Raw genomic sequence first — 14077 nt, 5'->3', positions numbered from 1 at the left:
ATATTGCAGTTTATAGTGTTGGCTTTGAAAATAAAAATCTATCTACAGCAAAATGGCGGCGGCGCATGCGCAAAAGCATCTATATCACTTTGTGCCATCAGCAGATTTAATCCGTTTACCCTTAATTCCTTCATCTAAATTATTGTTAACGATGTTCAGCAACACGGCGGCCAGGACAGAGCCCTTTGGTACCCCACATGACACATTCTTCCAACTGGCTTTGCAGCCATTTATGACCACTCTTTGGGTCCGATGACTAAGGCCAGGTTAACACTGCATTTTAGCGGTCCGTTAGACAGACTACGTTACACCGCGGCATAATGCGGTGTAACGCAGTCCGTTAACGCCGCCATTAAGCCCTATGGCGGACGCATCACTAGCGCTCGGCCATAATGGGCCCTAGGACGCGGGATGCAGCGTTTCCGGGTCCGTCACTGCTAGCGCAGATAGAGCATCTGCTAGCTCTATCTGCACTAGCGGTATGAACAGTCGGCACTTGCGTTAACAGCAGCCCGCTAACGCATGTGTTGAACGGGCTGCTGTTATCGCAATGTGAACCTAGCCTAAGCCAGTTATGAATTCACCTAACAGTTGCCTTGTCCATTCCATACTTGGTCATTTTTTCGATAAGGATAGTATGAGATACTTTGTCAAATGCTTTCCTGAAGTCAAGATATACTATATGTGCTGTGTTTCCCTGATCCACCCAGTCAGTGATTCTGTCATAGAAGGAAATTAAGTTAGTCTGACATGACTTATTAGTTACGAACCCATGCTGGCTCTGGTTAATCACTTAATTCTCATCCAGATACTTTCATACATGTTGTTTAATAATTTGTACAAAAATCTTTCCTGGTATAGAAGTCAGGCTTGCAGGCCTATTGTTCTCTGGGTCCACCTTCTTCACCTTTTTGAAGATGGGGACAACATTTTGCTCTTCTTCAGTCTTCTGGGACTTCTCTTTTTCTCCAAAAATTTCAATGATTTTGGAGAGTGGTTCAATAATTTTCTCTATCTCCTTCAGTACCTTAGGATGCAATCCATCTGGACCTAAAGAATGGAATTCATTTATGTTAGCTAAGTATTCCCTCACTATCTCTCTGTTTATAGATAGCATGGATTCATCTATTCGTTCAGTAGTACAGTGAAGATCAGTTGTTACATTTACTTTCTGAGAGAAAACAGATGCTAAATAGGAATTTAAGAGTTCGGCCTACTCAACATCATTTTTTACCACTTCAACCTTTTCATACTGTAAAAATCCTATAGCATCTTTGACATTTCTTTTGACATACACCCAAAATCCTTTTTTATTGCTTTTGACTTGTCACGAAAGCCTTAATTGATTATCAGAGTTAGATAATCTGATGCGTTCCCTGCAGGTTCTGTAGACAGCATTATATTCTTAATTAGATATTCCTGCCTCTTTCCATTTGATAAACATGTTTCTTCCTTTTTAGCATGTGTTTAAATTGTGTTCATCCATCCTGATTTCCTTTAAATGCTTTCTATTTTTCTGTTTTTTAGGGATTAAGGAGTGTGCTTTGAGAATCTTTTTTTCAAAATTTCCCATCCTTCCTTGACATTTCTGTCCTTAAAGGACATGCAGCCATGGGATCCCTCCTATGCTCTTTCTAAATCCCTTTTAAAATCTGTCTTTCTAAAATCCAACCTTGAGGTCTGAGTTTTCACAGGTCTCCCACCTGCTGCCTCTAAAGGCCCCGTCTCACTTAGCGACGCTAAAGCGATCCCGACAACAATACGACCTGTCAGGGATCGTTGCTGCGTCGCTATGTGGTCGCTGGTGAGATGTCAAACAGTGAGATCTTCCAACGATCGCAGCTGCGATCTCACTGTTTGACATCTCACCAGCGACCTGTACAACGATGTCACATGGGAGCTATTATGACGATTCAGTGTCTGAGTCGTCAACGAGGTCGTTGGTAAGGTGTCAAACACAGCGATGTGTGCTACCCAGCGGGACCTCAACGATCAAAAAAAGGTCCAGGCCATTCCGACACGACCAGCGATCTCACAGCAGGGGCCTGGTCGCTGCTACGTGTCACACATAGCGAGATCGCTACTGAGGTCGCTGTTGCGTCACAAAACTTGTGACTCAGCAGCGATCTCGCTTAGTGAGACGGGGGCTTTAGGGTCCGAGCCACCCATACCACCTCAACCATTTCCACCCTGTTAATAAGGATTAGCAGATGCCCTTGTTTTCTCCTCTACCATTAGGAAGATAAAGTTGTCAACAAGAGGATAAGAATTTGCTGGACCTGTTATTTTTCTCCCATGATCACGGTCATATTTTTTGAGAACTTGGCAATCTGATACATAAAGAGATCATTCATTTCTTCAGCTTGCCCAGGTAGCCTGTAGTAAACACCTACAATGATGTCCTTTCCATTATTCTATTTGTATTCTTACCCAAACCGTTTCCACACAACTCCCAGTCTCAGAAAAGCGGTATCTCCACAGAGATTTAAGCTTCAAACATACAGTACGACACCTCCTCCCCTTTTATTAAGTTTCTGTTTCAAATAATTTGTATCCTTCTATCCTTGTATTCCAATCATGTGTATCGTCTCACCAAGTTTGTGATGCCAATAAAATCATAGTTATATGAAAAAGTTTGGGCACCCCTATTAATCTTAAGCTTAATGTTTTATAAAAATTGTTTTTTTTGCAACAGCTATTTCAGTTTGAGTTAAATCTGAGACCGCTTTTTGTATCCCTCCCCTGAACAACTATGTTGAATAATCTTTGTTTTCAGATCATTTGACAGTTGTTTTGAGGAGCCCATGATGCCACTCTTCAGAGGAGATTCAAACAGGAGAACAACTTGCAAGTGGCCACTTTAAGTAGCTTTTCTCATGATTGCATACACCTGGCTATGAAGTTCAAAGCTCAATGAGGTTACAAACTCAAAAAAAGTGCTTTAGTAAGGCCGGGGACACACACAACGTATAAAAAATAAACGGTCCGTTTTTCACGGACGAGAATCGCACAAATGTTTCCAAAACAGTGATCCGTGTGCAGTGCGAGGATGCGATTTCCTCGCATCAAATGATCCCTTTGACATCCATGTGACATCCGTATGGCATCCGTATTCCGATATTTTCTCGCAGGCTTGCAAAACCGACATCTAATGGATTTATGTGCTCAAATGTTCGGGAAAACATATATACAGTGTGTGTGTGTGTGTGTGTGTATATATATATATATATATATATATATATATATATATATATATATATATATATATATATATATATATATATATGTCATTCAGCGCGATATCTGTGAAAAGCCGGTAATTCAATTGCCTCATTTCTCCTGCCTAAACCCGACAGGATATGAGACATGGTTTACATACAGTAAACCATCTCATATCCCCCTTTTTTTTGCATATTCCACACTACTAATGTTAGTAGTGTGTATGTGCAAAATTTGGCCACTGTAGCTGCTCAAATAAAGGGTTAAATGGCGGAAAAAATTGGCGTGGGCTCCCGCGCAATTTTCTCCGCCAGAGTGGTAAAGCCAGTGACTGAGGGCAGATATTAATAGCCTAGAGAGGGTCCATGGTTATTGGCCCCCCCGTGGCTAAAAACATCTGCCCCCAGCCACCCCAGAAAAGGCACATCTGGAAGATGCGCCTATTCTGGCACTTGGCCACTCTCTTCCCACTCCCTGTAGAGGTGGGATATGGGGTAATGAAGGGTTAATGCCACCTTGCTATTGTAAGGTGACATTAAGCCAGATTAATAATGGAGAGGCGTCAATTATGACACCTATCCATTCTTAATCCAATTGTCTGAAAGGGTTAAAAAACACACACACACATTATTCAAAATGATTTTAATGAAATAAACACACAGGTTGTTTTATTATTTTATTGTTCTCTCAATCCATCAGAACACCCTCGCTTGGCAAAATAATTAACCCACAAGATACATACCTTCCGATGATCTTTCACGTCCGAGGTAATCCATCTGAAGGGGTTAATTATTTTACAGCCATGAGCTGCGCTAAACATTGCTCGTGGTTGTAATCCCCGGGTAATGAAAGGAAATCTGAGTGATCTGTACTTACATTGAGTTGCGGTGAGGCGCCCTCTGGTGGATGTTCTCATGAACTGGAGCCTTGGAAAAGTTCCCACGCTCGAGTTCATATGAGTTCATCCACCAGAGGGCGCCTCACCGCAACTCAAAGTAAGTACAGATCACTCAGATTTCCTTTCATTACCCGGGGATTACAACCACGAGCAATGTTTAGCGCAGCTCATGGCTGTAAAATAATTAACCCCTTCAGATGGATTACCTCGGACGTGAAAGATCATCGGAAGGTATGTATCTTGTGGGTTAATTATTTTGCCAAGCGAGGGTGTTCTGATGGATTGATAGAACAATTAAATAATAAAACAACCTGTGTGTTTATTTCATTAAAATCATTTTGAATGTGTGTGTTTTTTTTAACCCTTTCAGACAATTGGATTAATAATGGATAGGTGTCATAATTGACGCCTCTCCATTATTAATCTGGCTTAATGTCACCTTACAATAGCAAGGTGGCATTAACCCTTCATTACTTCATATCCCAGCGCTACAGGGAGTGGGAAGAGTGGCCAAGTGCCAGAATAGGCGCATCTTCCAGATGTGCCTTTTCTGGGGTGGCTGGGGGCAGATGTTTGTAGCCACGGGGGGGACAATAACCATGGACCCTCTCCTGGCTATTAATATCTGCCGTCAGTCACTGGCTTTACTACTCTGACGGGGAAAATTGCGCGGGAGCCCACGCCAATTTTTTCCGCCATTTAACCCTTTATTTGAGCAGCTACAGCGGCCAAATTTTGCACATACACACTACTAACATTAGTAGTGTGGAATATGCAAAAAAAAGGGGGATATGAGATGGTTTACTGTATGTAAACCATGTCTCATATCCTGTCGGGTTTGTGAAGGAGAAATGAGAAGCCGGCAATTGAATTACCGGCTTTTCTATAGAACACCGCTGCGTATTTCTCGCAATGCACACGCATGCTCCGTGTGTAATCCGATTTTTTCTCGCACCCATAGACTTGCATTGGCGAGTCTCGGCCGAGATACGCTGACAATCGCAGCATGCTGCGAGTTCCCTCGGATCCGAAATACGGTGGAGAAAATATCGGATGATGGGAGCTGGACCATAGATTAACATTGGGCCGAGAGCTATGCGATTTTTTTATCGCATAGCACTCGTCCGTATTACGGTCTAGTGTGACCCAGGCCTAAGTCAGTAAAAAGTAGGTAGGAGTATTTAAAACAAGAAAATGATAAGGGTGCCCATACTTATGCACCTGTCAAATTTTGTTTGAATGCAGATTGCACATTTTCTGTTAGTACAATAAACCTCATTTCAAGGCAGAAACATCACTGTGTCCAATAGTTATTAGATATATGAAACTGAAATAACAATTTTTATAAAACATTAAGCTTAAGATTAATAGGGGTGCCCAAACTTTTTCATATAACTGTATTTATTTTCCTGTGTTAATAGTTCCAATTCTCCTTATTTGTTGCCCGTGTTCTGTGCATTTGTATAAAAACACTTTAGTTTGTGATCAGTTTCTCCAATATTCTTATTATTCTGATTTTTTTTTTTTACGTTGTTCTTTATTTCCACTTCTAATAGCATAGTTCTCAATAGTATTTGTTCACTGTATTACTTGGCCTTTTTCTTCACTTCCCACAATGTTCTAGTTTAAAGCTCTCCTGATGAGTGTAGCAAAGTGACATTCAAATATGTGTTTTCCCATATTTGTAAGGTTCTGCTTATCTCTAGCAAGTAGTCAATCGTATAGGAAATTCGCTCCGCGATACAGAAATCCAAATCCTTGCTGACTACACCATCGACTTAGCCAGTTTATTACCTATAGAATTTTTTGTTCCACCTCCTTGTTCCATTACTATATCCTGGGAGAATGGATGAGAAAGACCACCTGCGCTCCCAGTTCTTTCACTTCCTTGCCGAAGTCTTCAGAGCCACTTCAGATGGTTTCCAGGTCCTTTCTTGCAGTGTCCTTTGTCCCAACATGTATTAGGGTAATGATCTGTAGGCCTGAGGATTCCTGATATCCTGTCACATATCTTTGATTTTTGCACCTGGAAGATAGCATTTTTCTCTGAGGTTCTATTCGGTCTGCAGATAGCTGCCTCTCTTCATCTCAATAGAGAATCACCCATGACCCCCACTCTTTGTTTAATCTTCACAACATTTTTCTTTCTCCATCTAAGAGGACTCTTTATTGCTTAAAAGATTGTTCTTTGTGGGCAAAGTCTTATCTTGATGTATTTCATCATCATCCTTCCAACAGGGACACAAGCTTGCATTTCTGGCAGGTGAAGTTTGGCTTTTCCACTGGATCTTCAAAGCAGTGAAGATCGTGACAAAAACTCATCTATGCCTTTTACCTTGAGGAAGGTATAGCTACCCTGATAATCCTCCAAAAAATGCTTCGATAGACCCAAGGATGATCAGTTGGTTTGTGTGGAATGTGGAAATGATGTATGTTCAGACATTTTCTTCTTTAAAGTGCGTGTAGTGCATCCTATGTATTTTATTCATCTGGTGCTGAATCACAAACTCTCTGCAATTATCATGACCTGCAGCCTTATGGTACAGTAAACAGAAGTCCCAACACTGCAGGAAGCAGTTTAGATACAAAGTTGGAATGTTGCAAAACAAGACTAGGCAGGTATAAGGCAGGGGGTTAGGAGGATACTAGATGCAGTCAATGCAGTACTTTGTGCTATATGTAAACGGTCACTGATGTCATGTTTGTTTGGTGTTTCATTCTTTTTTTTTTCTTGTGTAATGTGCATGTTTGCTGATCACATTAACACCCTCAACAGTGTAACAAAGCATTTTTTTATTGTTCTATTCCAAGAGACATGGCTCTTACTAATCTTCCACCATAACCGTGTGAGTTGTCTTTTGCAGGATGAGCTGTTTGTAAGTGGCAATTTTCAAACTTTGAATTATTGTCCCTTTAATTCAGATAGTCATACCACACAAAAACATTAATACATAACATTTCCCTCATGTCTACTTTACATCAACACTATTTTAAAAATGTTGTTTTATTTTAACATTTTAAAATGTTTAAAAATGTATCAATAATTTTTCATTTTTTACAAGGAAATTTGCAAAACTTATTTTTTTAGGGACCAATTCAGTTTTTGAAATGACTTTGGGGGTTCTATGTATTGGAAAAAGTGGCAAAAGTGATACCATTTTAAACACAGCACCTCTCAAAGTATTCAAAATTTCTTTCAGGTAGTTTATTAACCCTTCAGGTGCTTTTCAGGAATTAGTGCAAAGTGACATGACAGGAATGAAAAATGTATTTATTCCACCTAAATGTTTCTAACTTCTGAATAGGCCACTGTAGCTGGAAGACTTTTAAGGCCGTTATTTGACCATGAATTGCCATCGCAAACATCAAGACCACACGATCAAGATCTCAGGGTGCTGATGGGGTTAAAGTGAGAGCCCACACACTCTGTTAACCATCTAGATCAGTGTTTCCCAAACTCCAGTTCTCTCGGACCCCACGAGTCATGTTTTCAGGATTTCCTTAGTATTGCTCAAGTAGAGGAAGTATCATCAAGGCATCAGGAATTGTCTCACCTGTGCAACACTATGGAAATCCTGAAAACATGACATGTGGGGTCCATGAGGACGGGAGTTTGGGAAACACTGATCTAGATGCTGTAGTCACTATTTCCAGCAGTATTTCCTGTCACCAGGATTGTGCATAGTAACCTACAGACAGTGTCAGGTCGGCGCCGTTATACTGATTAAAATGACACCTGGGTGATGAAATCCATCTTGTGGTTGCTGTTTAATCTTTATTTTCAGTTTTGAGTTAATGATATGCTCGTGCTTCGGGGCGGCCTGTGGGGGGGAATCTTCATGTGGTGCTCTGACTAGGTATTCCTACTGATGGCATATGATGACGGCGCCATCTTGGAGGAGGATTTTTTTTCTTCTCTAGCAGGCTGGCGCCTGCGCAATAGCAGCTATTGGCGATTATACACAGTACATAGGTTATGCTGCAGCGCAGGTGCCACAACTGGAGCCCTCCTGCAGAAGGGTTTTTTTTATTTTTCAATATGTGTATATATAATATTAATTTTCTAAAATAGGGGGCAGGACACTTGGTGATCAGTGACCTGTCAGCAGGCTTTAGTATAAATAACTAATCAGAGCACCACATGAAGACCCCCACAGGCCGCCCCGGAGCACGAGTATATCATTAACTCAAAGCTGAAAATAGAGATTAAGCAACAACCACAAGACGGATTTTATCAACCAAGATATCATCAGTATAACAGCACTGACCTGACACTGTCTGTAGGTTACTGAGCACAATCCTGCTGACAGGTTCCCTTTAAGGGGTTAAACGGCCATGGTCGGTGCCAACCCTGATTTTGGCTGATGCAGTGAGTTGTCAGCTATAGTGTACAGCTGATAACTCCGGGATTATCACCCACTGGTAGATGCTGTTCTCTTATATCGTAGGTCTGTTTTTAAGTCGTATTACTGGTCAGGTTAAACAGCAGTTCTGCCATTTTGTGGAATTTACGATCATGAATTTGTTGGGTGTGCCTTGCAATACCTAGATACACCTGAGCTGCGCCCAATTTTCTAAAAGATAGTAGAGCTGGTCAGGACTCGCGTCAAAATGTCATAGGTTGCAAAATGTTTGCGCAACTTAGAGTTGGAAACATATTTTGTAGCATTTCCACTCCAGAATTCTTGATGAATTAGACTCATTGTTTACTAATGTGTAGTGTCATCTGTATCTCATATTTCTTTTCTTTTGCTTGCAATAGGTACTAACTTTAGGAGACAATATAGTGTTTGGCCAATTTGTTTTGTTTAGGTTTTATTTTTGTTAGGTTACAGTAAATCATCAGTCTGACTGAAGGCACATATATACTTTTACGTATAAAACATTTTATATTACCTTTTTTATTTTTTTTTACTGCACTTTGCACATAGTGTATAATAAAATAGGAGCTTGCAAACCTGTCTCTTACCAACAATAATTCCTTTGTTGCATTCCCGTGCAGTCGGCGGGTGTGTTAAAACGACGCATCCGCATGTCCTGCGTACCCAATGTTAAAGATTGGTACGCAGGACGCATGCAGAAGTAGGCGGACCTAAATGGCAGAAGTGCTGAAGTGGGTGGAGCTTGAGGGAGGAAGTACGCAGCCGTCCGCAAAGCCCCGGTACGCAAGTGCGAACCTAGCCTTAGACATTAATGAACATGCTGCGTTTTTTACCACGATGCGTTTTTTTTCGTGGACAAAAAAGCATCATGTGCACAAAAATTGCGGAATGCATTATAAATGATGGGATGCATATGTATGTGCTTGATATACATTTTGTATAATGCTAATTTTTTGTTGAAAATTTACATTTTATTTTGGCAATTATTATAATTATGATTTTGTTTTCTTGTCATTACAAATAATTGAAACACTTCAGCTCAATGAAATTAAATACGGCACATTAAAACTTCCTGGCTTTTAGAAACTGAACTAACTGTTGCTTCATTTTCTTTTCTTAGTATATGTTGTTGAAGAGAGAAGAAGGGACGATTCTGGAGAAGGCGCCTGCTTAACTGCTTGCTGGACTGCCCTTTGTTGTTGCTGCCTTTGTGACATGTTAACATAAAAAAAAGAATAGGCCAGAACGCAGAATCGTATGCTTTGTTTTACATCTTGACTTTTTTTTCCAATACATCCGTTAAGAAATTACATGCATTATATAAATCTAATTTATTTTGCTATTACTATTAATAATGACTTTAAGTGCACACAACTGCCACATCTCCTGGGCAATATGATGATCCTTGATGATTAAACATTGCACTTTCTGTGGGGTTATGTCTTGGGGATTTTTTCAGCTCATGATTCTGTATCCGTTTCTTGTATTGCCTACTATTCAAAATGACCAAGGTATGTGAATCAAACATCAGCATCGTAAACCAGTAAAGGATGGATCAGAGGCTTGATACTACTGCATGTATGCTTTGCATTTTATATGTTATTGCTGGTGAATGAAAGAAACATTTGTAACACCCCTTGTTGTGCCCAAGAGGGATGGTACTTGAAACAAGAATTGAAGGAACACCAAAGAATGAATATTTGTTATGCAGTTTTACCTCTTGGGTTCTTCCATTCTTTTAACACATGCAGATAATTTTAGTAGAAATGTGTTAAATCCTGTGTCTCAGGCAAACAATATTGTTACTATGCAACTATTAAAGAATGATTGCACGGAAAATCCAGTTTTTTTTCTTGTATGAAATTCAAAACAACTGTACCAAAAGATGATCTATTTACATTTACAAATATGTCCCTGCCTAATGTTGGAAAAAATAAAAATATTCAGGTTTATTCCAAAATACATCCTAGGTGTCTTTTTTTTTTTTTTTTTCTTCTCCATACCCAGAAGCCTTGCTTAAACGACAAACTTCATGGGCTAATTAATCAGTGCAGTGTAATGGTTAAGGTCGGGACTGAATTGGGTGTAGAAGCTGTGCAGTTTAAAAGTAATCTGTCAATAGCAGGGTCAGACTGGCCATCGGGCAGTTCTGGCAAATGCCAGAAGGGCCGGTGCCAGTAGTGGGCCGCTGCACGCCAACTCACCCTTTCCTCCCCCAGCGCCGCCGCATTCAACTATACCGGCGTCTAGGACGCCAGTACAGTTGAATGCAATGATGGAGGAGAGAGCGTCACCTGACGCTCCCTCTCCCATCATTCCCCGCTCTGCCTCTGACACTGCGGGTGCGCGCACACTCACTGTGTCCCAGGCAGTGCAGCGGCAGCTGCCGACACAGGAGCAGGAGGCAGCGCGGACACGAGGAAAGGTGAGGAGCTTGTGTTTTTTTTTTTGTTTGTTTGTTTTTTACTGGACTGTGGGGCCATTAGGGGGGGAGGAGAGATGTGGGCTCTGCTGTATACTACTATGTGGGCAGTGCTGTATACTACTATGTAGGCAGTGCTGTATACTACTATGTAGGCAGTGCTGTATACTACTATGTGGTCTCTGCTGTATACTACTGTGTGGAGAGTGCTGTATACTACTGTGTGGGCTGTGCAGTATACTACTTTGTGGGCTGTGCTGTATACTACTGTGTAGGCAGTGCTGTATACTGCAAAGTGGGCTGTGCTGTATACTGCTACATGGGCTGTGCTGTATATTGCTACATGGGCTGTGTTATCTGCTATGCGGGTTGTGCTGTATACTATGGGGGGTATATTATGTTCTATGGGGGAGACCGTGTTATATACTATGTGGCTGTTATATGCTATTGTTGGGGTATATTATATTCTATGGGGAGGCTGTGTTATATACTATGGGGGCTGCATTATATTCTATGGGCTACATTATATATTATGGGGAGGTGGGTTGTATTATATTCTATGGAGTGGCTGCATTATATTCTGTAGGGTGGAGGCTGCATTATGCTATTATACTGTATTGAGGACTATGGGGATTACGTTATACTATTTGAAGAACTATGGGGTGCATTATACTATGGAAAGTGAATTGTACTACATGGATGACTATGGCGGTGCATTATACTATATGGAGCACTATGAGGAGTGTATTATTGAGTGTATTATGCTATATGGAGGACTATGAGGAGTGTATTATGCTATATGGAGGACTGAGCAGTGTATGTTAATATATGGAGGGCTTTATGGAGTGTATTATACTATGTGGAGGACTGTGGTACACATTATAATATATAGAGGACTATGGGGTGTATTTTACTAATCAAGTAAAATGCTGCATATTCAGATTGTTTTTGCTGGAACAAAAATCATTGTTCGCAGCAGCACATCGCCAGCGTAAACTGTAGATGTGCTGCTGATAACATGATACTGTATGGTGATCTGTTAGTGATCGTTCTGTCCCATCATTATTCCTCAGCTGGTGGAAAGAGGATGGGAAACAAGTGTTGAACAACTTCAGTACTGTCGATCAAACTCATTTAGCGGCCTGAACTCAGCGCATGTAAATACAACCGAAATGCTTCTGTGTGATCTGCAATATGTTAAAGTATTTTAAACTTTGCCTAGGGCCCCACTTTGCCTAAAACAAGCCCTGCCTACAAGTGTACAAAGATATTATACAGTCACCATGTGACAAGTGGGCCTGTGTAACTTCAAATGCCAGGGCTGAATTTTAGTCCCAGTCCAGCCCTGGTCAATAGGACCAACCCTCCTCAGCCTCTGCATGTAGATCAAAGAAAGTTGACTAAAATAATATCTTGATATCGACAATCTGATATCTTTTTCCAAAGACAGAGCTTATTTTATATAAAAGGAGAGCAGAATGGCAATCATTACATGTCTCACACTGGTAATGCCCCTTTTCCTTTAAAATGAGGCAGTGTCTGACCCATATATCTTAACAGATCATTTACATATGAAGAGAAACATCAATTTCTTGGGAATAAGACATCTGGTTGCAGATCTGAAAGTATGATTTTATTCATCTTTCTGTGGCCTACATGCCCAGAAACTCTGCTTAGGAGTGTTACTCTTACTGACAGATGCCCTATAAGGAGAATACCAGGGACGTCCAGTAATTGGTGTCCTAGGGAGTTTAGGAGCCTTGGCCCCAACACTGACATCAGCGTCTTGGATGTTCCTAAAGTCTAAAAGATGTGTTCTTACCCGCTTAAAAATATCAATACATATACAGTCATGGCCAAAAGTATTCACACCCCTGCAATTCTGTCAGATAATACTCAGTTTCTTCCTGAAAATGATTGCAAACACAAATTCTTTGGTATTATTATCTTCATTTAATTTGTCTTAAATGAAAAAACACAAAAAGAATTCTTCTAAGGCCAAATTGGATATAATTCTACACCAAACCTAAAGGGGGTGGACAAAAGTATTGGCACTGTTCGAAAAATCATGTGATGCTTCTCTAATTTGTGTAATTAACAGCATCTGTAACTTACCTGTGGCACCTAACAGGTGTTGGCAATACCTAAATCACACTTGCAGCCAGTTGACATGGATTAAAGTTGACTCAACCTCTGTCCTTTGTCCTTGTGTGCACCACATTGAGCATGGAGAAAAGAAAGAAGACCAAAGAACTGTCTGAGGACTTGAGAAACCAAATTGTGTGGAGCAATCTCAAGGCTACAAGTCCATCTCCAAAGACCTGAATGTTCCTGTGTCTACCGTGCGCAGTGTCATGAAGAAGTTTAAAGCCCATGGCACTGTGGCTAACCTCCCTAGATGTGGACGGAAAAGAAAAATTTACAAGACATTTTAACACAAGACTGTGCGGATGTTGGATAAAGAACCTCGACTAACATCCAAACAAGTTCAAGATGCCCTGCAGTTCGAGGGTACAACAGTGTCAACCCTTACTATCCATCGGCGTCTGAATGAAAAGGGACTGTATGGTAGGAGACCCAGGAAGTCCCCACTTCTTACCCCGACATAAAAAAGCCAGGCTGGAGTTTGCCAAAACTTACCTGAAAAAGCCTAAAACGTTTTGGAAGAATGTTCTCTGGTCAGATGAGACAAAAGTAGAGCTTTTTGGGCAAAGGCATCAACATAGAGTTTACAGGAGAAAAAAAGAGGAATTCAAAGAAAAGAACACTGTCCCTACAGTCAAACATGGCGGAGGTTCCCTGATGTTTTGGGGTTGCTTTGCTGCCTCTGGCACTGGACTGCTTGACCGTGTGCATGGCATTATGAAGTCTGAAGACTACCAACAAATTTTGCAGCATAATGTAGGGCCCAGTGTGAGAAAGCTGGGTCTCCCTCAGAGGTCATGGGTCTTCCAGCTGGACGATGACCCAAACCACACTTCAAAAAGCACTAGAAAATGGTTTGAGAGAAAGCATGGGAGACTTCTAAGGTGGCCAGCAATGAGTCCACACCTGAATCCCATAGAACACCTGTGGAGAGATCTAAAAATGGCAGTTTGGAGAAGGCACCCTTCAAATATCAGGGACCTGGAGCAGTTTGCCAAAGAAGAATGGTCT

The 14077-nt window shown here is 41.0% G+C and overlaps 1 protein-coding gene across 2 annotated transcripts in view; it reads left to right on the top strand.

Moving 5' to 3' along the window:
• Positions 1 to 10463, top strand: part of CYSTM1 (cysteine rich transmembrane module containing 1) — a 113797-nt gene extending 103334 nt beyond the window's left edge. For both annotated transcript variants that reach the window (XM_077266035.1, XM_077266036.1), the window contains exon 3: positions 9620 to 10463. In XM_077266035.1, the coding sequence (XP_077122150.1) occupies positions 9620 to 9726 (107 nt within the window). In that variant the 3' untranslated portion in view covers positions 9727 to 10463. The remainder of the gene's footprint in view (positions 1 to 9619) is intronic.
• The last annotated feature ends 3614 nt before the right edge of the window (positions 10464 to 14077 follow it).

Source organism: Ranitomeya variabilis, chromosome 5 (assembly GCF_051348905.1).
Source record: "Ranitomeya variabilis isolate aRanVar5 chromosome 5, aRanVar5.hap1, whole genome shotgun sequence".
In the NCBI taxonomy this organism is placed as follows: domain Eukaryota; kingdom Metazoa; phylum Chordata; class Amphibia; order Anura; family Dendrobatidae; genus Ranitomeya; species Ranitomeya variabilis.
The sequence above is the reverse complement of the archived record's forward strand: the minus strand, read 5'-3'. Positions and strand labels throughout refer to the sequence as shown.